Below are 19,098 nucleotides of genomic sequence, written 5' to 3'. Positions count from 1 at the left end.
CCCGTTCGCTCCAGAGTTCAATCCGGATACCAGCCTCGCACCTGTTGATATCACGTACCCCCAAATTAGGTATGGTCAACGCTGATAAGGGAAATTTGACAGCCCGACCATCAACCTCAATAGCCGCCATGCACAAGAGTGGAGCCTAAACCGAACTTCATGCTGCAGGTTATCAGACGAGTATTTAGGGGTAGACCATACTTTGGTTCTCAGATATTGATAAGATTATGTTGCTTCTTATCAGGGGCATGGTAGGTGTGAAAGGGGGAGATGGATAGTACTTGAATGCTTGAGGGATTGATTTCTCTGCTACTCTATCCCCAACTCTCCTAGTCACCATCCATTGACTATCTGCCCCACGCCGGCAGCGCGTGCGATGATGCGAACAGAAACGCTGAAGGGAATTGGTAAATGTTCTCCCGATGCGCCCACGATTTAACAAAGGAGAAAAAGAGACCCAGACACAAGGAGAAAGGAGAAGCCGATGATATGCCAGACGGAGAAAGACTACATATATACGAGATGGATATATAGGTAACGTCGCCCCTCTATCAGTCAACGGAAACCCCAAAGATACAACTCTCTGCCCAACCGGATGCAGAGAGGTCGAAGTAAAACGCCGGCTTCATGATGGGTAATCGTGTGATCGCGCCATTTGCACTGATGCCATGTGAACCCATTTCGATTGATGATTACAGTATATTGGTATGGATGCCCAAAATATGCACAAAACGCATAGATAGCTCAGAATCTGTTTTGTTGATTTTGTTGTTGCTGTTGCTGAGCGACCGAGGAGCGTTTGTACGAATCGATAATTTGGCCCACCTGCTCCTCGTGCTCGCTCTGGCGTCAGTGTTCATATCCTGCGCCTCGTTGCCAAGGGCTTGGGCTGTTGTTCTGGCGGTACTGCTGCGGTTGGCCTTGACCGTTACTGCCGGGGCGGTATGACGGTGCTGGGCTTCGGCGCTCGTAGAAGGATGGGGGTGACGGTGAGACAGTTCCGTCATTGCCTTGGCTTCGTGGTGGTACGGCCGCATAGTGCTCGTTGAAACCACCCTCCTTGGCAGCCATCTGTCGCTGCTCTTCGGAGGAGTAATCATCCTCGTCGTCAATACGGCTCCTTGATCCAGTGTAAGGGTGAGTACCCTTGCCCTCACCACGGGCAGTCGCGCCGAGTGCGTCGAGCTCAGTGGTTAGCTGAGTTTGCGACTTGATGAAGGAGCCACGGTCGTCGCGCATGGGCTGGTAGCGGGTATCGGGGTTCTTGGTGAACAAGGCGAATCCGGAAGAGACGAGAAGCATGAGAAGGAGAATCAGAGCAAAGGCGGCGTTGATGATGAAGAAGATGACACCCATGACACCAGTGACGATGGCCTGTGGAGGTTAGCTTGAGCACAGTCACAAGAGTCTGCCTTACTTACCGGCTGGTTGAAGATCTCAGTGAACATCAACAAGAAGAAAGCGCTAAGGAAGTTGACAGCAGCAATGGCAATGTTGAAACCGTTGGTCTTCTTGTCCATCCATGGGCGAAGCACTGATACGCCAACAAGCAGAACAGCCTCGATGAGGACAAGTGCGATAGCCTGGGTCTTGAAGCTGCCTTGGGAGAGACCGACGAACATGGCCTTGATGAGGAGGTATCCGAGCCATGGGATGATGAACCAATAGGCGGCAGCCTTGAATTGGACGTAGAGGAAACCCCACTTGTTGAGCGCGACAGGGTCTGAGTAGAGAATGTATGCAGGGTTCTTGTGCATAGCAATGGAGCGTTGCGCGATTCGAACAACCTTTGAAGAAGCCCAGGCGAGGATGCCAATCATGGTGAGCATGGACAGAATAGCCAGAACGACCAGACCAGCGGAATCACGCTTGGTCAGTTCCCAGAAGCTCAAGACCATCATCTGCGGGAAGCCAATGAGGACAACACGGAAGAGGATACCCTTGAGTACAGTCTGCCAGCCATTGCGGAAGTCAACGAACTTGTCGTTCTTCATCCTGCCAGCCTTGACAAGACCTTCGCAGATGTACTTGAAGGCGACTACGCCAATGACTGTGAAGAGGACGAAGATGACGAAGAAGGTGTATCCGGTAAAGAAGATGTTGGTGGTTTCAATCTTGGCCTTGAAACCGACACGCTCGATGCCATGGAGAACCAAACGGTCTCCACCAGCCTGTGCCTCGGTGGCGGCAGCGTTACTACGGGCCATGAGGCGTCCGACAGCCCCGGTGGTGAAGTCGAGAGCACGCCTCATCTTCCTCTTCTTTTGTACTTCGACGGAGATGTACGACAACTGCGAGAGGTAGGTGGTTGGGCTTCCGCCGGTAGCACGCTGGTACCATGTTGCCATGTCCTGGAGAAACTGGACGCGGATAATACCCATGGTCCATTGGAAGTTCTGGGTCCAGGCGGAGACGATGGGGGGAAGAGGAACAGCGCAGAGACCGATGAAGGCCTGTGCCTGGAAGTAACCGAACAGTGACATGGCGTTGGCTGCGACGTGCGCGGCGGTGTTGGAGTGACCCAGTCCAGAGGTGATAGCAGATGCCATGAGACCCAGACCTGCGATGACAGCCGTCACCCATGCCACAGCCTTTTGGTCGACTGAATGCCCGTTTGACAGTTCTGCCTCAACGCATGCCAGTTGAACATGCGACTCTGCATCCCTAATCTTTACTCGTACAACAGCGTCGAGATCTGGAATTGTGTATGCGATGCCTATATCATGTCAGAAGTGTGCAACCACGACGTTGAAGGCGCGCCTTACCTGGAATTACACTCATAACGTCCTGGCTAATGTCGATGTTGGATTTGATGGTCAGCGGGCCAGCGTTCATGGGGCACATGCCCTCGAGCTCCTTCTGGCTGCAGGGGTCGAGCTTCTGGTTCATAGCAGAGTATCCATATACGAGCAGCTCAATGTCGGCCTCGATCTTGCCGGCGATGTTTGAGATTCCCTCGATGTTGAAGCCCAGACTGCGATTGCTGGGGGTGAATGCGACATTGAAGAGGGTGGCGGAGAAGCTGGAGTTGGACATGCACGGGTTGAGCGACTTGGATTCGATGACACGCTCAGCGGAGACGAGCGGCGCGGCGACGGCAGCGAGCCATAACAGCGACTTGGATAGGGAGAATTTCATGGTGGGCGGAGTTGTTGGGGTGGAGGTGGTGGTGTATTAGGTGCGCGGAATCGAGTTGCCTCAGGCGCGGGCGTACTCCTTACGAGTACCGGGGAGGAAGGTCGGCCAAACCAGCGGCGCAAGGTTGTGGTTGGGGAGAGGGTCCGTTTGCGGTTCCTGGGTGTGAAGAAGAGCAGGCGGAGAGCGGGTGAATGTGAGTGTGGGGTGAGCGAGTGGCAGTCGAGAGCGACTAAAGCGGTGGTGATGTCGAAAGTGGTGGTTGCGCAGGACAACTGGGAAGGAAACCGGGAATCAGCGCGCGGCGAAGAGGCGGCTGGGCGACGCTAGTCCAAGGGGATATGTAAACGACCGGACGGGAGCGATCAGCACTTGCACGCAACCCAATAAAAACAAATCAGCTGGCTATTGTCGTCACCGAACTCAACGTTGGTGTTTTGGAGTTGCCTGAGGAGTGCGAGAAATGGGGCAGACGGTGAGAGGAGGTCAGCTTGAAGGAGCAGAGGTCTATGCACCGCGTGCCGGCTTCAGGGGAGCGAGACGATGTTGGTCGCGGCGAGTGGGCCAGATGAATACGCGCGGCACCTGCTCAGCGCCCAGCCTCAGTCAGACAAGTCAGACAAGTCGTCCAACGGCTGTCAAGTTTGCGATTGAGGTGCCATGGAGAGAGGCAGGGCAAGGCTGCTGTCAGTCTATGCCCGTCTGCTTCTCTCAAACTCTCTCCAGCACGACGTTTGCCTTCGCAGCCCTCAATCCGGCCGTCTTCTGCCCTCGCCAGGCTGGAACAGGCGGATGAGGCAGGGGCGAGGGGACAGGGGGCCAAGCTGCTTCGCCACACTCCCACGCAGGAACAATCTCGCCTGGCCAATCAACACGACGCTCTAGGCCTATTCTCGCGCTGACTGAGAGTTTGCGAGCCAGGTCCGCCCAGCGCTTCGTATTTTCTCTCATTTGAGCGCCCTATACGAACAAGACGCTCAACGCGCTCGTCCACCTCATCCCGGCCAGCTATACAGTGGTGCAACCTGAAAGGACGTTAATATTATGCCATTATGCCATCCGGCATCCTGCGGCACACCAAGTCTGGCCACGACCCCATCCGTGCTTTCGGCACCAGCGGATGGCTGCACGCATGCACGCAAATAGAGACGACCCAGCCCCCTCAGCCAATCATGGCGGACCAGAGTGTGGCGCCCTTGGCCAGCGAGGTCAATGAGCCGTAGATTCACTACATCGAGATGGACAAGACTATACGCCCGCATGCGCCTACTGCTGTTTCTGGGCGTTGTACACTACGGCTTCTCTTTCCGTGGCTTGCGTAATGCTCGCACGTGTCGTCAGTCTACACATCATTGTTTCCTCACATTGGACCTCGATTGACTGAACATGTCTAGCCCAGCCACCAACACCATTGTACCACCGAAGGATCATCATTCAAGTGGTGCGCCAGACGTCATTCAACCACATTGCGCAACGCGTGTCTGCGAACTATCAACAAACGTCTCGCCCGCATCTGAAACACGGGATCTGCTCGTCTAGAAAATCTTCAAGGTGCTCGGCCCGCTCACATCTATCGATATCGTGCGCGCAGCCTCAACTTCTAACCTCCAGCACTGGATTGACCCTGAAGATCGTCATCTTTTCCATGCGCGCTTGTGGGTGGAGCTGCCCCACCAGCCTTGGAACAAGTGGGCGCGAACGCGTAACCGCACGTTTGGCCAACATCAACAAACTGACCCTTCATCTACCTTGCAACATTTACCGTCAGCTTACCCTGAGTAAACATTCTATAGACACGGCGCATTCTTGTACAATACTTCCAGATCGAAGCTTCGCGAAACGACTAAACGTGCCTCACAATAGGCTGTATGCAATCTCGTCAATTTGTTTCATCATCTTCATTCTTTATTTCTTCCAAAACAAATCGCAAATACATTCTATTTCTGGTCTCTGTTGTTCACTTTCTCGGTCCGTGGCTTGTGAAGATACATCGTTGCATCCAATCTTACGATTCCTTTCCAGGTCAGGATGTGGATGGTAAATGGCTTTCCTAAACGTGTTCAATCTTGGATAGGGTTCAACATATTCAACTTGAACGACAACCATCTCGGAGGTTTCTATCACACCCTGCATGTTACACAGCTGTTGTAAATCTGATACCTGGCACAGCCGCCTTCCTTCCCTTACATCTCTTTGTTGTATTCTCGCGGGTAATGCTATGTACTACACGTCGTATACAGGCGCCACAGCTACCGTGTCTACGCAGCCTTCATCTCCATCTTCTAACTGAACGCTCACATAGATCGGTTGACGTTGCACATATTCTCACGACTTTCAAAGAACTCCGACTGTTAATATGGCCGGACGCTAGACACAAGTACAGACTTTGGTTGTCTCTACTAAAGATATTCAAAGTTGTACAGAAAAGCCTAATAGCGCATGAGCTCATATGGTTCAAGCGTATGGGTTCAGGACGCCCCGTCGGCACACTACCCAATTCTCAAGACTATTCTGGTTACTTGTACTTGGTTGTTGTGTACCACGTTGTGGCAAGTGGAGAAAGTGAAGAACACACATGGATTGAAGGGCAGAACACGATCGATACGTTGTGTTGTTTCTTCCACTCCATGATGCGGGAGGCGGGCATCATTTGTTTGCTCCTCAATGTGCAGCGGTGTGCAGGCGCTCGAGAGTATGCATGCTCCCGCCCTTCACTTACCAATTTCCCCACTCAACAAACGAACGGATTTGCGCCATGGCAGCCTGAGCGCCGCTCAAGATGGACAGTCACATTTCCATCAATCATAACGGTAATACACTCACCCCCGCTGCTGATTTTATCGAACACACAAGTCCATGATGCCAACCACCACCGTCGTCTTGGCACGAAACACACATGGCTTTGACTTTGATGACTCCAAGAAAGCTGAATTGGAACTACTACTCAAGACGAAACTTCAGGGCGTACCAAATCACCATCTCCCTAGCCTCATCCTCAGCGACATACTTGATCAAACGCCACGAGCGCTAAACATTGCAAATATACCTCCAGGCATCCAGCTCCAATTCTTCCTACAGAACCGCGCCACGATCGATAACTACGCCGGAAAGGCGATCAAAGACGACGACAAACAGAGTTTTGATATAACACGGGCGATCTGGTTCTATAGACTCGACGAAGCACATCAATTCCAACGCTTTCACGACGTTGTGCGATGGAACACCGCGATTTACGTCGCGCTGTTAGCTCAACATTCGAAAGTAAGCAGCAACAAATACTCTTCTCACAGTGAAGTACGAGTGATCCATCATGGGCACAGCAGCAAGGACTCTTACAACCCGCGCAACACCAAAGACACATACAAACCCCTTCCTTCCGCAGCCATTCGTTTCATAACTCAATATCTCACCGCCATTCTCGAGCACCACAACACCCCTACCTCCAGCTTTGCCGCTCGCGAATCTTTTCTTCGAGCCTAGAACTCGGGCCCTTGGGACTTGTTCACAGTTTTTGGCGGTGCGCAGAAGAAGTTGATGAAGAATGCTATGAAGGTTTTGAGTAAGGATTGGGAGGCTGAGTTGGCTATTGCAAAGAAACAGATGGGCAAGGAGCGATATGATAGGGAGGTAGGAAAGTTTGTTGGGGGGTTGATACCTGGGAGAAAAGACCAAGGTGTGGGTGCGTGGGAGAGGAGGGGTGAGGAGAAGGCCAGGGACGGAGACATCGATATGGAAAATGCAGCGCCCAAAGATCAGGGCGAAGGCAAAGAGTCGCATGGAAACGGGCTACTAGAGGCACTTCTCTCTCCGTATGTTTCACATACCAAGCATACCAAGAAACAAGCCGAAGCGGAAACTAGGAGTGGCATGACTGCGGTTCAAGGTACGCCGGTCATTGATATGAGGTATGCGATCACGATGGTGCAGAGGATGAAGCCTGAAGACATGTTGCCTGTTCTTATCCGTTTGTTTCCTGAGTAGCTGCATGTGGTGGAATGAGCGGTGAATGACAGAACTGGTTACCTGAGGCTGCATGGCTCCAAAGAGAAACCGCGAAAATTCTCACGCCTCCTGGAAGCAATTTGGTTCATAATCACTCAATAAACATGAAGAAGTCGATACTTTCGAAAGATGCTACTGATGAGCAAATGTCACGACTCAGTCATCACAAGACAAGGGACAATAACTGTACGTTCAAACATATGAGATTCGTAAAATCTATCATCGGTATCTTCTAGTCATACTCCGTTCATTAATCTTCCATTATCCCATCACGAGTGCAAACCCATCCATCTACTGGGGCTTAAGAACACCACGGTACCTCATCTTTCCATCCCTCAGCGTGGTCATAGCCTCCTCGATACCGCTCTCGGTCAACGGGAACTCCATGGTGATGGGCTTGATGCCGTGTAGCGCGGAGAAAGCCAACATGTTGCGGTGTACAGCCCTGGCGGCGACAACGGAACCCTGGACGGTGATACCCTTGGAGATGAGGCCCATGTGGGGGATAGCGAAGTCATCGAAGGAGACAGTCATGGGGAAGATGATGGCGTTGGAGTTGAGGACGGGAAGCATCATCTTCCAGTCTGGCATGACCGAGGTGGTGACAAGGAGAGCGTCAACGGGGCGGCTGACGCTAATCTCAGTCTTTCCCTTCATGGCGATGAACTCCTTTGCGCCGAGCTTCATGGCCTCGTCCTTCTTGTTGTCTGAACCGGAGAAGACGACGACGTCGCAGCCCATCTTGGCGGCGTATTGGATGGCCAAGTGACCAAGACCACCGACACCCATGACACCAACGCGGTCGGTAGGCTTGACGTTGTAGGTGTGGAGGGCGTTGAATACGGTAGCACCACCGCACATCAGAGGTGCTGCATCAGCGTCGCTCAACTCATCGGGAACCTTGAAGACGAAAGACTCGCGCCAGACGGCGTGGGAAGCAAAGCTACCCTGGTCGAGGTTGTGTGAGCCGTACATCTCGCGCTGGTTGCAGTAGGTCTCACGGCCTGTAAGACATTGGTCGCAGCGGCCGCAGGAGTTGTGCTCGTATCCCCATCCGACACGGTCACCCTTCTTCAGTTCCTTGACGTTGGGACCAAGCTCTTCAACGATACCGACACCCTCGTGGCCGAGAGCCATGTCGGCCTCCTTGTAGTGCTCATCAGTTCCGCAAAGACCGGAGGCGGTTACTTTGATGAGGACCTGGTCATCCTGAAGGTCAGGCTTGGTAGTTTGACCCTTGACAATCTTGCTGTCCTTGGAGCCCTTGTAGACGGTGAAGGAAGGCATCTTGGTGGTGTTGAGATGTAATGTAATATACTTTAAGAGGTGATGTAATAAGAAAACTTTTGGGTATCTTGTTGCAAAAGGGATGAAAAGTTGATGTTCAGTGGTTTGATGGACTCTCAACAGCAGCTGCGACCTACTGTTATATACTTAGTTATGAACACAATGAACCTACAGCTCATTCTTACATCTGCCATGCATCTCAAGCTACGTTCGAAAAGATTCTCTTGCATGACGTCGCCTATTGATAATACATAGGGTTTTCCGGGTTCAGGGTCTGGATATCGCCGTTGCCCACACATTTGGTGCATCGGCCGCCGCTAAAAAACGTGGTTTTGTGGGTCGCATCTCCAACATGACAGTTTCTGGATCTACTAATTCTGGTATAGTCACAGACTCATATAGTATCGCCTTGACGCAGTCAGCTGTTTATTAAGCAGAAGGCCTTGCTCTTGCGACTGCACATTGTTTACTATAGCATGCAGGCGGACACTGATGCAACTTGTTGAGCGCGTCAGATCCGGAGTTCGACAGACATCTCGGGGAGATTCGGCCTATCTATCAGATTTGCGTTGGAAAGCCGATACGTCCGCAATAATGCGACGTGTCTGGACCGCCTCCGACTGATAGGGCTGTCTATGTGCCGATTGTGTGGAGCGATAGACGTGGTTCCTGGTCAGAACGTGGATGCGGCTCTGGGTGAAGGGTCAATGACGTAGGCGGTGCCGGGGTGCCCGTCCGATGGTTGCGCTACATCACCGAAACTGTTCGGCCCTTTAGCTTCATCACCCTGATTTTGGAAGACTACACTACAGATATTTCATCTGACGGCTATCTGTTCCGAGTACATGCATGTATAGTGCCAATTGATGTGCAGGTCAAGCAGATGCTATGCAGCAGTCTGGAATACCTGACGATTGTTGGCAAATGGGAGAGCATATGTCAGCTGCCAAGGCATGGCGGCAGAATCCTCGAAGCTTCGCATCTTAAATCCGAACTGGTAATAAACAAAAAGATGCGATAGGATTCCTACAAATGCACAAGATGAATGTCTACGCGATCTGGGTGTAGGTGCTTCGTAATCTCACAACCCCAGACTCCACAAGATGAACAAGGGCATGACGCAACAGTCTTCACAACTGTAGCTCGAGCCTCACATCTTGTACATCTATCACGCTAAGAGCTTCACCAACAGTATCGAGTAATCTATGGCTGATGCGAGCGCTGTTTGTGCTGAGAACATTACCACGTGAGAAGGCGTGATTTTACAAAGTGTTGTAAGGAACGATCGCATAGTGCTAGGTCTCGACCCATGCACTTTGTCACAAATCTCAAACGCTTCAGGGCGCCAGAAAGGTGCAAGTAACTTATGAGATAATGCCTAATTGTCTGAGCAAGTGCAGTGTGCGAAGGAAGGCGGGAGATGACAGACTCAAGCGGAAAGTCGGCGACAGTGTGAGGCATTACAAGAGAATAGATACTGCCTTAATAGCAAGATAATACCAGCGCACCGTTACACATATTGTTCTCAAATATCGATAAAAGATAGACGGTAACATTGTAAGGTTGTTTGTGAAGTTCGTGGACGCAACGTGCAAGACAGGAGACGCTATCTTCAAAGCGGTATGGTGCGCGAAGTTTGACACGACTCTTCACAACATCATAGCTTCAATCCTCACCACATCTCATATTGCACACTATCCCACACCAAGCGTTCTCTGATCCACCCCATAACTCTGTGCTTACGCTTCGTGTTTGTACACTGCTATTTGTTTTCTTGAGTCTTCTCACGACGATGTGTGTCCCTTCTCTCTACAGCCTACGTGCAGCGTAGACGCTATTGTAGGTTCTATTGCCACCCAACGTAAGCCTCGAGGCACTTTGTAGCCGGGTGTTTTCATTCATCCGTCTTTCTCCTATTATCATTGTTCTTACTCGCTACGGTCGTTGGCTTCTTACCTCGCAATGTTGACGGATCGATTCTCTCAATTCTTCTTTGAGGCTCAGAGCTTGAGGTATACCATTCTCCTGGTCTCCTGGTCTTGTGTCTTTGTCTTCTGCTTCCCATGACATTGGGGTCTTCCTTCACGATTTTTCAGTCTCGTCCTGACTGAAGTTGAAACGATGCTCTCTCACTAGACGACTTCTGGTTCGAGCTCCCCCATCAGATGCTTGGGAGGCTTGATCCTCTCGCTTAGTTTGCGCTTTACGCACTCACTCAGGTGTCGCTCACTCACCTGACCTGCAACCGCGCAGCGACCGCCTTCAGACGCCCTATCCACGCCTGTCACTTCTATGAATATTGTGATCTAGCTTTGGGGTGGGTATTTAAAGGTGATATTCCAGGATTACAATCACTAACCAACACAGCAGCTATAGTCTAAGTACCCCATCCATCGATAGCAGCTTTACTCACTTAAACAGGTAGGGGGTTTGAACTTGGTCGCTAGTTCGAGCCCCCGCCCCGTCAGGGTCTGTCATCTCTTTCGAGGCGCTACCTAGGCACTCAAGAGATGGCAGAAGCCGCTTCAAATATCAAATACCATTTTTTTGCTTTTATGTTTGGAGCTAACTGGGCAAGAGACATTCCTCTTTTTTTGTTCTCCTCGTTCTCGATAGCGATTCTACTGTGATACGGATCTTGCCTTTATCCGTATTGTGAAATCTCGTTTTACTGCTGTTCTCTGTAACATATCGTTTACTTTCACTTTGTCTACCCCACTTGCAACAGGTGACAGAGCCATGGCTTATGTCGCGATCACATGGTCTTGTAGCCACTAGCTAGTATATAGCCTGCGTTTCGCCCTCTCTCTGTGTCCCTGATCATCTTCTCTCGCGATCCGATTATATTGACCACCACTGCCACTACCACATTCCATACCGCCTCAGTATTCACCGCCACGGCAATGTTACCGCCGCTCACCTTCGACGACAAGGCTGCCCTAGCAGAGCTGCTTCGCCGTAAAACGGAGTATATTTCAGCCGGTGTAAAGCCTCACATTACTCTTTCTCTCGATACTATCCTTGAGCCCTCGGCGCAGCATCAATTCTTCCCACATCAAGTGTGAGTTTTCTGACTATCTTCTTTATTTCTTCTAATAGCGCGACAGCGACAATGTCAACGAAGGTGCGACTTTCGCCGGCATCCTCAAATACCGAGGCGACATCATGATCGCCCTCAAGAATAACGTTCCCATGCAAGAATGGAATGAGCAGATGATTCTTGCCTACTTCTGTTCTTCAGTAGAGGTTAATCTCAACTTCTCTAAACACCATCGTCAAACCCGTACCCGCCTACTCGCCAACCTTGCTGCCCGCCTCAATAACAGCGACACGCCCCTCCAGGCCGCGTACACACTCGCCTGCATGGAGTATGACCGCCACGCTGCCCTAGGCCCACAATTTGACCCCGCAAACCCTACAAAGCACATGTTGCGCTTCGCCTGGCACTTCAAACAGCATCCTGAACACTTCATCGTCCTTGGTCAGAAGCGCACGGATGCCCTCAAGGTCAACACAACTCAATACCTGGCTCAAGTCCGCAACAGTCCCCACTGGGATAAAACTAGGCTGGATAGACAGGCGCTCTTCGACTTCTCCTTTAAGGGTGGCTTGGAGGACATCAATCTCGCCGCGGCTAAGGGAAAAAAGAAGAAGATTAGGGGTAAGGGAAGGAACAAGAAGGGTTCAGGTGCAGCCGCTGATGAACCGTCTGCATCGGTATCTAACCTTTCGGAGCTTCCCACTCTCTACTACGAGTCCTCACGCATACATGAGCACTGTAGAGGCAACGCTCTACTACAAGGTCTCGTGGCTGCTATGCCTGGTGTCCGCGACATCGGTTCGCATGTGGAAGTATTCGACATTGGCGATTTGAGCGACTTCAAAGTCATGAATTTAGAGGAGCCGGATCAGTCATACGAGGACGAGGTTGACGAGATGACGGCCAGGGATGATGATGCCATGGAGGCTGACGAGGATCTTTGTATCATTGATGGCGCTGATCTGAACCTGTGGATCAGCAAGCGTGATGGATCAGACCTGTAGACACGCACGCGTGGCTTCTCTTAGGATACCTTGACTTCTTAAAGGAGAAGTAGATGTAGACTTTTACCGTCTTCATGTGTTTTCGGATACATCACACTTTCTTGGTAATCATAGCGCGTAGCTGCTAGATTAGCAATGCAGTAGACTTGGAACTTTACTGAAAAAGCATCACTGTATACATATGTTCCATCTCCAAGCCATGACACTGTTTTGTTCCAAAGCGTATAGTCCCTAAGCTTTCTGTGCATTACACTCAATAATTTACAAGACAGCATGTATAAGCTGCGCCATCACTTTATGCCTCTCTTACGCTACCTTGATCATTCATCCAGCCTGGTATACTGGGTTCTCCGTCTTATAATACATAGCCTTCACTGGCTGTTGTTGTGCCGCATACCGTACTCTTGCCTTCGCACTCTCTTCTCTACTCTTCATCTTCCTGTCCACCATCTGAAGTGCAAGGATTTGGTGGTCCGAGAGACCAGCGAGACCTTGTGCTGTACGTGGGGTGGCGATGAGATGAGGGTCATTGTTAGTGGTTCTCAAAGCTAGTTGTCTTGATGATGAGTTCATTGGAGTGTCCTGATCTTGGTGCTCTGCTTGAGCGATGGCAGCGGTTTTGTTGGACAAGTACCGTGAATGCGCGTGTCTTCGCCTGATAGGTTTCGATGTTGTCTCATCACCACGACTGTGTCGAGAATTGATGATCAATTTGGATGGCAGACGTCTCTCCGTCTTTGGGAGCCTTGTAATGGTCGTACCTGTCTGGCCATCCTTATTCTCTTGATCTGCTTCGAAATCCCAGAAATCGCCGAGTTCAGACATGTCGATCATGCAGTGTCCCTTGTCTCGCATGTGCGTTTGCACAGCTTCGACAGTGGCTTTCTCTTGTCCGCAGTATAGACATTCGTGGTATTCGAAGACTGTTAATGCTAGGTATGAGAGCAGAGAATCCAGGGAGTAAAGTGCTGAGAGCGATGGGATGAAGAGGCCATGGTGGGTGGACATGTGCTCTAGGGCTGTTGTATAAGTGGAAGTGAGGAAAGGGCAGAAGAGACATTGTGTTGAAGGCGCCTTCTCGGAATGATCATCAGGTATGCCTTCAACGTAGGCTTCGGAATTGATGTCCTTCTTGATGTTGTCGTTGTACAATATTGTCCGCGGCTTCCGTAACATAGTATCATCGTTGTTTCTTGGTCGGTGTGTGACTTCTTCGCTCTTGCATTCTTGCACCTCGAACTCTTGCTCGGTCATAGATGGTAACCCAGCTACCTTGCGTTTGAGGTTGCACACACTGTGCATAACTGTCAGTGTCGTGAATACTAATTTTTATGCTCAGTGCCATCTTACTGCCAAGGCTGTTGCATGTGTGCACGCTGGAGCGCACTTGTTGTGTATGTAAGAGAACATGTGTTACATGGGAACATAGTCCGCAGTTCTGAAGCCATCTTTGTCGTCGCCTTTTTTATTGCTTGTTGGGAAGTCTCGAGGTAGGTAAGATGAAGAGTCTGTGGTGGGAGGGTTAAATCCACTTCTCGTATTGAGGCGAAAGAGTGATGAGAAACAGTCTTGCTGATAGGATCAACTGAGACATCAATGTGTTATATAGTAAGAATGGGAAGGTTGGCATTTGAGAGAGCGCATGTGCAATACTGAGTCACGTGTTCACTCAGACGAGGCGCAGTCGCTCGAAAGCCACAATGAGTCATTTCCACTCACTTGCAACCATAACGAGCACAACAACTAATCCTTAGTGGCATACAAATCACTCCCACCAAGACCTCATCATGGAGTCGCATGTTCAAAAGATTAGCAATTAATTGTCAAGTATGATACCCGGCTTCCTGCCAAGAGGTCCCTCCCTCTCTAGCCGTCTTCCTATCACAGCTCAGTTTTTCCGTCAATCCCAGTCCGCTCAGCTTAAACAAAACTTTTTCTACAAATCTACCCACACTATGTCTTTTTCGGCCTTCCCCAGCCGACAAAGACAAAAGGTCCTTATCTTCGACGCGCAATTCTGCTTGAGGGTCATATTCATCCACGTCGCCGCCAAAGTAATCTGAATGCGCGGACCAGCGGGAAGACGAGATGGAGTTTGATGGAGAACGATGCGCGTGGAAGATATGCCCATCATAGTCATATCTAAAACGTGTCATCTGGTCGTAGCCTGTTATATAGGGACGGCGGAGTGAGTCTAGAGTTTTGGAGTAGCGAGGTGGGTGATAGTCAGCTGTAAAGCCATCTCCAGTTGCATACTGTGCGTGTTGAGGGTCTACTGGTGACTGAATCGATGGGGGAGCTGCGAAGTATTGAGCTTGGCGCCGCGATGGATTTGAAGCTTCTGAAATGACAGAGTCGTGCCGCACAAAAGGACCAGAAGTTCCGACAGGCAAGGGCTTGCGTTTAGTTTGCTTAGAGACTCGTTCATCTGTGGGCAGAGATGGTAGGGGCTTCTGCGTACAGGCCGCCGCACTCCTGCGGCCCTGCTTTGCATACGCCTTTCCTAAGCTGCTGGCTTTGCGGTTTAGGGGAGCGGGTGCCAATTGAGGCACTAAAACCTCTTCTACCACAGTCGCCCTTCTTCGGTAAGAAATTGCGGGATGCCCACTACCATCCCAATCGACGATCACGGTACCTTTGCTCGTCGGTCGATCGTCTGACGCTTGTGAGAATTGCCACGATGCCACATGTTCGTCAATCATCTGAGATAGCTCCGCTGCAGCCCCGTAGCGGGCTCGAATGTAACGCGGAGGTTCGAGACGCCGATTGTTGTTTAGAGCGCTATGCTGCTCACATTGTTGCTGTGAAATCTGGGTGTTCCGATTCCCAGTGCTTCGAGAGGAAGGACGGTGTAACATAGTATGACTGGTTTTCGCGTTGATTGTGTTACCGTGTTGGGTCATTCGTTTGACCTTTGATTCGAGCTTTTGTCAACGTTAAAACTTGTGTTGTTGTTACAGTTGAACGGCTGTCGGTTGTTTTTAATAATCTTTGCAGAACTGTGGTATGATACGGTTGGTTATAAGGGATCTTCTTGCACAGTACTGGTGAGTTCTAAGTGAGTTTACAGTGCTGCCATGAACACAGTCTCTGCAGATGAGAGTAATTCATGCAGTGAATACATGCCGTCAGTGACGCCAAATGGGACGGCGTTGGGAATTTGATCTGACCTCACAGAGCGTCAGTCGCTTCGAATACATCGCTTGATCAGGGTGAAGCCCATTTGGCTGATGACGGCTAAGAAAAGCGATGAGAGTAGAAAGAGATGATTGTGAAGCGATTCAACCCATCATCATTAGCAAATTAAATACAATCCTGTTGGTCTGTCAACATCCCATATCTCTTGACATTGACCAACTTATCCCAACTAACCCAGGTATATTATGACTGCAATCTCTTTCGTCTACCCCAAGCTCGCCTGCTTCTCGAGATGCATATGAACAGAAATGACGCAACAGATTGCTATGGAACATGTCAGACACAGGAAGGAAATGGTATAGACCAAAAGCACAAACTCCGTGACGAACGATGAACAGGAGGGGTAGGAAGCACAGCGCATGGACCCCGGGTATTACGAAGCTCCAAAGACCCTCATGATGGATGAAGACGGCCTGAATGTGCAGACAAGAAACGGATAATCCATCTAGTGCTTGTCCTTGCTGGAAAGCTTGTCCTTGATCTTGCCGAAGAAAGAGCGACGCTTCTTCTTCTTGTCATCGGCACCAGAAGCGATGCTCTGGCTACCAGGTGTGCCCTTGGGAGATACGTCTGAGTCTTTCCTGAGGTTCTTGGCAGGAGATTCTGGTGCCAGCTGTGCAGCTGGGGCGGAGCTCGTAGCCTCAGTCTTGCTTGTTTCTACACCGGTGGTGACGGTTGGCTGGGTCTGCTCGGTGGTAGTTGGCGCTTGCTTGTTGAATGCAACGTCGGTGCTGGAATCGATGGGCTTAGCGTTCGGTGGCTGAGTAGGCTCGGATGCGGGCGCGTTGAGAGCATTAGGCTCGCTAGAAGACTTGAGTGGCTTGGAGTCAACAAGAGCCTCATCAGAGAGGCCGGCAGCAGCGCTGGGAGCGGGCTCGCCAGTAGCGTCAGTCGACTTTACTTCGTTAAGAAGTTCAGTCTCCATAGCACGCTTCTCGCTAACTGCCTCAGCGTTGGTGGCGGCCTCAGGACTGGCATGGGCTTCCCTTTGGCTCTCGGCGACAACGTTGGGGACCTCACGAGCGACGGCTTCATTGACAGACTCAGTGGCTGTGCCAGATGGAATTGCAGTGGCGGCAGCAGCAGCAGCGACAGGTGCAGTCGCGGTAGTCGCAGCAGTCAGTACTGGGGCTGGCTCACCCGCTTCATCGGATCTTGGAAGCTTTTCAAGTAGCTCAGATTCTACGGCTGACTTCTCAGCAACAGCCTCGCTGTTAGCAGCAGCCTCGGGGCTAACATGCGCCTCGTGTTGGCTATCAGCGACAACCTCGGGTACATCGCGAGAAACAGTCTCTGATTGAGCTACAGGAGCGGTGGTAGCTGTGGCAGCGGAGACAGCGGGTGCTGGCTCACCAGATTCGTTGGTCTTAGGAACCTCGCGCAATAGCTCAGACTCCATAGCGGTCTTCTCTGCGACAACCTCGGGGCTGGATGCTGCTTCTGGGCTTGCATGTGCCTCTTTCTGGCTCTCGGAAACGACAGCTGGAATGGCAATAGCCGGGGCAGGGAGACCTGTCTCGGTTGTCTTGGGAACCTCGCTGAGTAGTTCCTGCTCCATAGCCGACTTCTCAGCAACAGCCTCAGGGCTGGCGGCCGCCTCTGGCGCAGCGTGGGCTGCGGTCTGGCTCTCAGCGACAACAGAGGGTACGTCCTCCGCAGCAGTGGTGGTGGCGCTGGCAATAGCGGGGGCAGGCTCTCCGGTTTCGTTGGTCTTGGGAACTTCGCTGAGTAGCTCCTTCTCCATTACCGACTTCTCAGCAACAACCTCAGGGCTAGCTGCTGCTTCTGGCTCAGCATGGGCTGTGTTCTGGCTCTCAGCGACGATGGAGGGAACCTCGTCAGCAGTGCTGGTGCTGGGACCAGTCATGCCAGTAGCCTCAGCGGCCTTCTCTTTGGCAGAGTAGACGGCCGCAGTGAAGAGACCCGCACCAGCAGCGGCGCCTGCAGCAGCAGTAGCAGCGGCCGCTTTGGCAGTGTCGCTCAGACCAGCATCTCCACTGGCTGCAGGCGCTTCGGATACCTTCTCCTTCAACTCCTGCTCGACCTCCTTCTTGTCCTGAACGGCTTCTGGGTTGGCGGACGCCTCAGGGTCAACGTGGGCCTCTTGTTGGCTGTCAGTCACGGTCTCGGGGACACCGCGAGGCTCCTTAGGAACCTGGCCGGCAAGTTGGGCGGTGGTGCTCTGGGGGGCTGAGGACTGAATCGTGACGCCGGTGTCTTGCTCAACCTTGGCATCTACACCCATTGGCAGGCTTGACTCTGGAATCATGTTGCCCATGACTGGAGGAATGCCAAACATGCCACCATTGGCGTCGCGCTCAGCTTGAGGGGTGAAGGCGAGTGGGGGAAGAGCATCGGCCTTTTCGTAAGATGAGGCGTCGGTGTTGACTGTGCTGTCGACGGTATTGGAAGTAAAGGTGCTGGCATCTGGCACCTTCTCGCCAGGCGCAAGGTGAATGGGATTACCAGCACCTGCGGTGGCCGGGAGCGGCGAGATGCCGAGTGCTGATGGCTCCTGCTCAAGCTCCTTGTCGTGCTTGACAGTCGAGTCTACAGTGTTATCTGTAAGGGTGCTCGCTTCAGGAACGGGCTCGCCAGGCGCAAGCTTAATGGGGTTGCCGAGACCTGAGGTAGCGGGGATGGGCGCGACGTTGAAGGTCTGCGGTTCGCTGCCAGGTGTCTCTGCGTAGGGTGTCTCAGGGAAGGCGCCAGGTACAGGGGAGTTGGATGCATTGGTCTTGGCCTCCTTCTCGCTCTCCTTTGGCACGGCACCGGCTAGCGCAGCGGTTGTGGACTCGGGCGCGGCAGAAGACATGGTGTTGACGGGCTCCTCGTCGACGATGTCTTCGGGAAGGAGGACGTTGTTGATGATGCCGTGACCGTCGTCTTCTTTGCGCGCGCTGTCGTTGGTACACCAGTTACCATTCACAACGAACTGCGGGAGACGTGTTAGCAAAGTTTGCGCAAACGGGGCAGCCGATGCTATGCGATGGGCGGCTGCGTACCTTGTACTGGGTGTGGGTTTTGGGCAGCTCGACAGTCTTCTTGAAGATGCCATCTTCCTTCTCTAGCTTGACCGTCTTCCTCCAGTCATCGAAGGTGCCAGTCACGAAGACCTCATTGGCCGAGTGTTCCCTGCGCGCGTGTAAGCAGTTGCGATGGGCGACTTGAGGCAGTCGCGAACGAACCAGGTGAAGGTATATTTGCCCATATCAGCGCAGCGATGGACGTGGATCAGGGATTGCAAAAGTGGGAGTAGGGAGTAAGACCTGTCTTGGGCGCAGGGAGGAGGAGTAGTTCAGTTGTGGAGGTGGTTGGTAAGTCAGGATCAGGAGCTGCGTTCGGGTGGAGCTAGCTTGCGGCTTGAGGATCAAGCCAGTGCCAGTGCGCGCTCGGACAGTTTGGGGCGACGAAGCTTGCGACTGTTTCGTC

At 51.9% G+C, this 19,098-nt stretch overlaps 8 protein-coding genes across 8 annotated transcripts; 3 read left to right on the top strand and 5 right to left on the bottom strand.

The window, feature by feature from the left end:
* Positions 1-849: 849 nt before the first annotated feature.
* CC77DRAFT_926453 (TRP-domain-containing protein) lies at positions 850-3,138 on the bottom strand (the record flags this gene model as incomplete). Its single annotated transcript, XM_018533927.1, has 3 exons — positions 850-1,374; positions 1,422-2,716; positions 2,766-3,138. 3 exons carry the CDS (start codon positions 3,136-3,138, stop codon positions 850-852), a joined length of 2,193 nt encoding a protein of 730 aa, XP_018390820.1.
* Positions 3,139-4,194: 1,056 nt separating this feature from the next.
* CC77DRAFT_320447 (hypothetical protein) lies at positions 4,195-5,715 on the top strand. The gene is made up of 3 exons (XM_018531242.1): positions 4,195-4,471; positions 4,535-5,172; positions 5,438-5,715. Coding segments are annotated over exons 1-3 (654 nt in total). The 5' UTR covers positions 4,195-4,456; the 3' UTR covers positions 5,439-5,715.
* A 279-nt stretch (positions 5,716-5,994) lies between these two features.
* On the top strand, positions 5,995-7,116 carry CC77DRAFT_1005011 (hypothetical protein; the record flags this gene model as incomplete). Its single annotated transcript, XM_018523315.1, has 2 exons — positions 5,995-6,396; positions 6,616-7,116. The coding sequence occupies 2 exons, from the start codon at positions 5,995-5,997 to the stop codon at positions 7,114-7,116; spliced, it is 903 nt and encodes a 300-aa protein (XP_018390818.1).
* Positions 7,117-7,354: 238 nt separating this feature from the next.
* CC77DRAFT_1016368 (GroES-like protein) lies at positions 7,355-8,644 on the bottom strand. The gene has a single exon (XM_018524203.1). The coding sequence runs from the start codon at positions 8,422-8,424 to the stop codon at positions 7,429-7,431; it is 996 nt and encodes a 331-aa protein (XP_018390817.1). The 5' UTR covers positions 8,425-8,644; the 3' UTR covers positions 7,355-7,428.
* Positions 8,645-11,327: 2,683 nt separating this feature from the next.
* On the top strand, positions 11,328-12,468 carry CC77DRAFT_1057178 (hypothetical protein; the record flags this gene model as incomplete). Its single annotated transcript, XM_018527986.1, has 2 exons — positions 11,328-11,485; positions 11,532-12,468. 2 exons carry the CDS (start codon positions 11,328-11,330, stop codon positions 12,466-12,468), a joined length of 1,095 nt encoding a protein of 364 aa, XP_018390816.1.
* A 324-nt stretch (positions 12,469-12,792) lies between these two features.
* CC77DRAFT_1057177 (hypothetical protein) lies at positions 12,793-13,916 on the bottom strand (the record flags this gene model as incomplete). The annotated part of the gene is made up of 2 exons (XM_018527985.1): positions 12,793-13,762; positions 13,819-13,916. 2 exons carry the CDS (start codon positions 13,914-13,916, stop codon positions 12,793-12,795), a joined length of 1,068 nt encoding a protein of 355 aa, XP_018390815.1.
* A 270-nt stretch (positions 13,917-14,186) lies between these two features.
* On the bottom strand, positions 14,187-15,741 carry CC77DRAFT_318273 (hypothetical protein). Its single transcript, XM_018531236.1, has one exon. The coding sequence runs from the start codon at positions 15,369-15,371 to the stop codon at positions 14,292-14,294; it is 1,080 nt and encodes a 359-aa protein (XP_018390814.1). The 5' UTR covers positions 15,372-15,741; the 3' UTR covers positions 14,187-14,291.
* Positions 15,742-19,094, bottom strand: CC77DRAFT_318353 (hypothetical protein). Its single transcript, XM_018531238.1, has 3 exons — positions 18,855-19,094; positions 18,672-18,801; positions 15,742-18,601 (listed from the first exon to the last, which is right to left on the bottom strand). The coding sequence occupies exons 1-3, from the start codon at positions 18,875-18,877 to the stop codon at positions 16,112-16,114; spliced, it is 2,643 nt and encodes an 880-aa protein (XP_018390813.1). The 5' UTR covers positions 18,878-19,094; the 3' UTR covers positions 15,742-16,111.
* Between the last annotated feature and the right edge of the window lie 4 nt (positions 19,095-19,098).

The sequence above is a fragment of the Alternaria alternata genome, assembly GCF_001642055.1.
Source record: "Alternaria alternata strain SRC1lrK2f unplaced genomic scaffold CC77scaffold_2, whole genome shotgun sequence".
Classification (NCBI taxonomy): Eukaryota; Fungi; Ascomycota; class Dothideomycetes; order Pleosporales; family Pleosporaceae; genus Alternaria; species Alternaria alternata.
The sequence above is the reverse complement of the archived record's forward strand: the minus strand, read 5'-3'. Positions and strand labels throughout refer to the sequence as shown.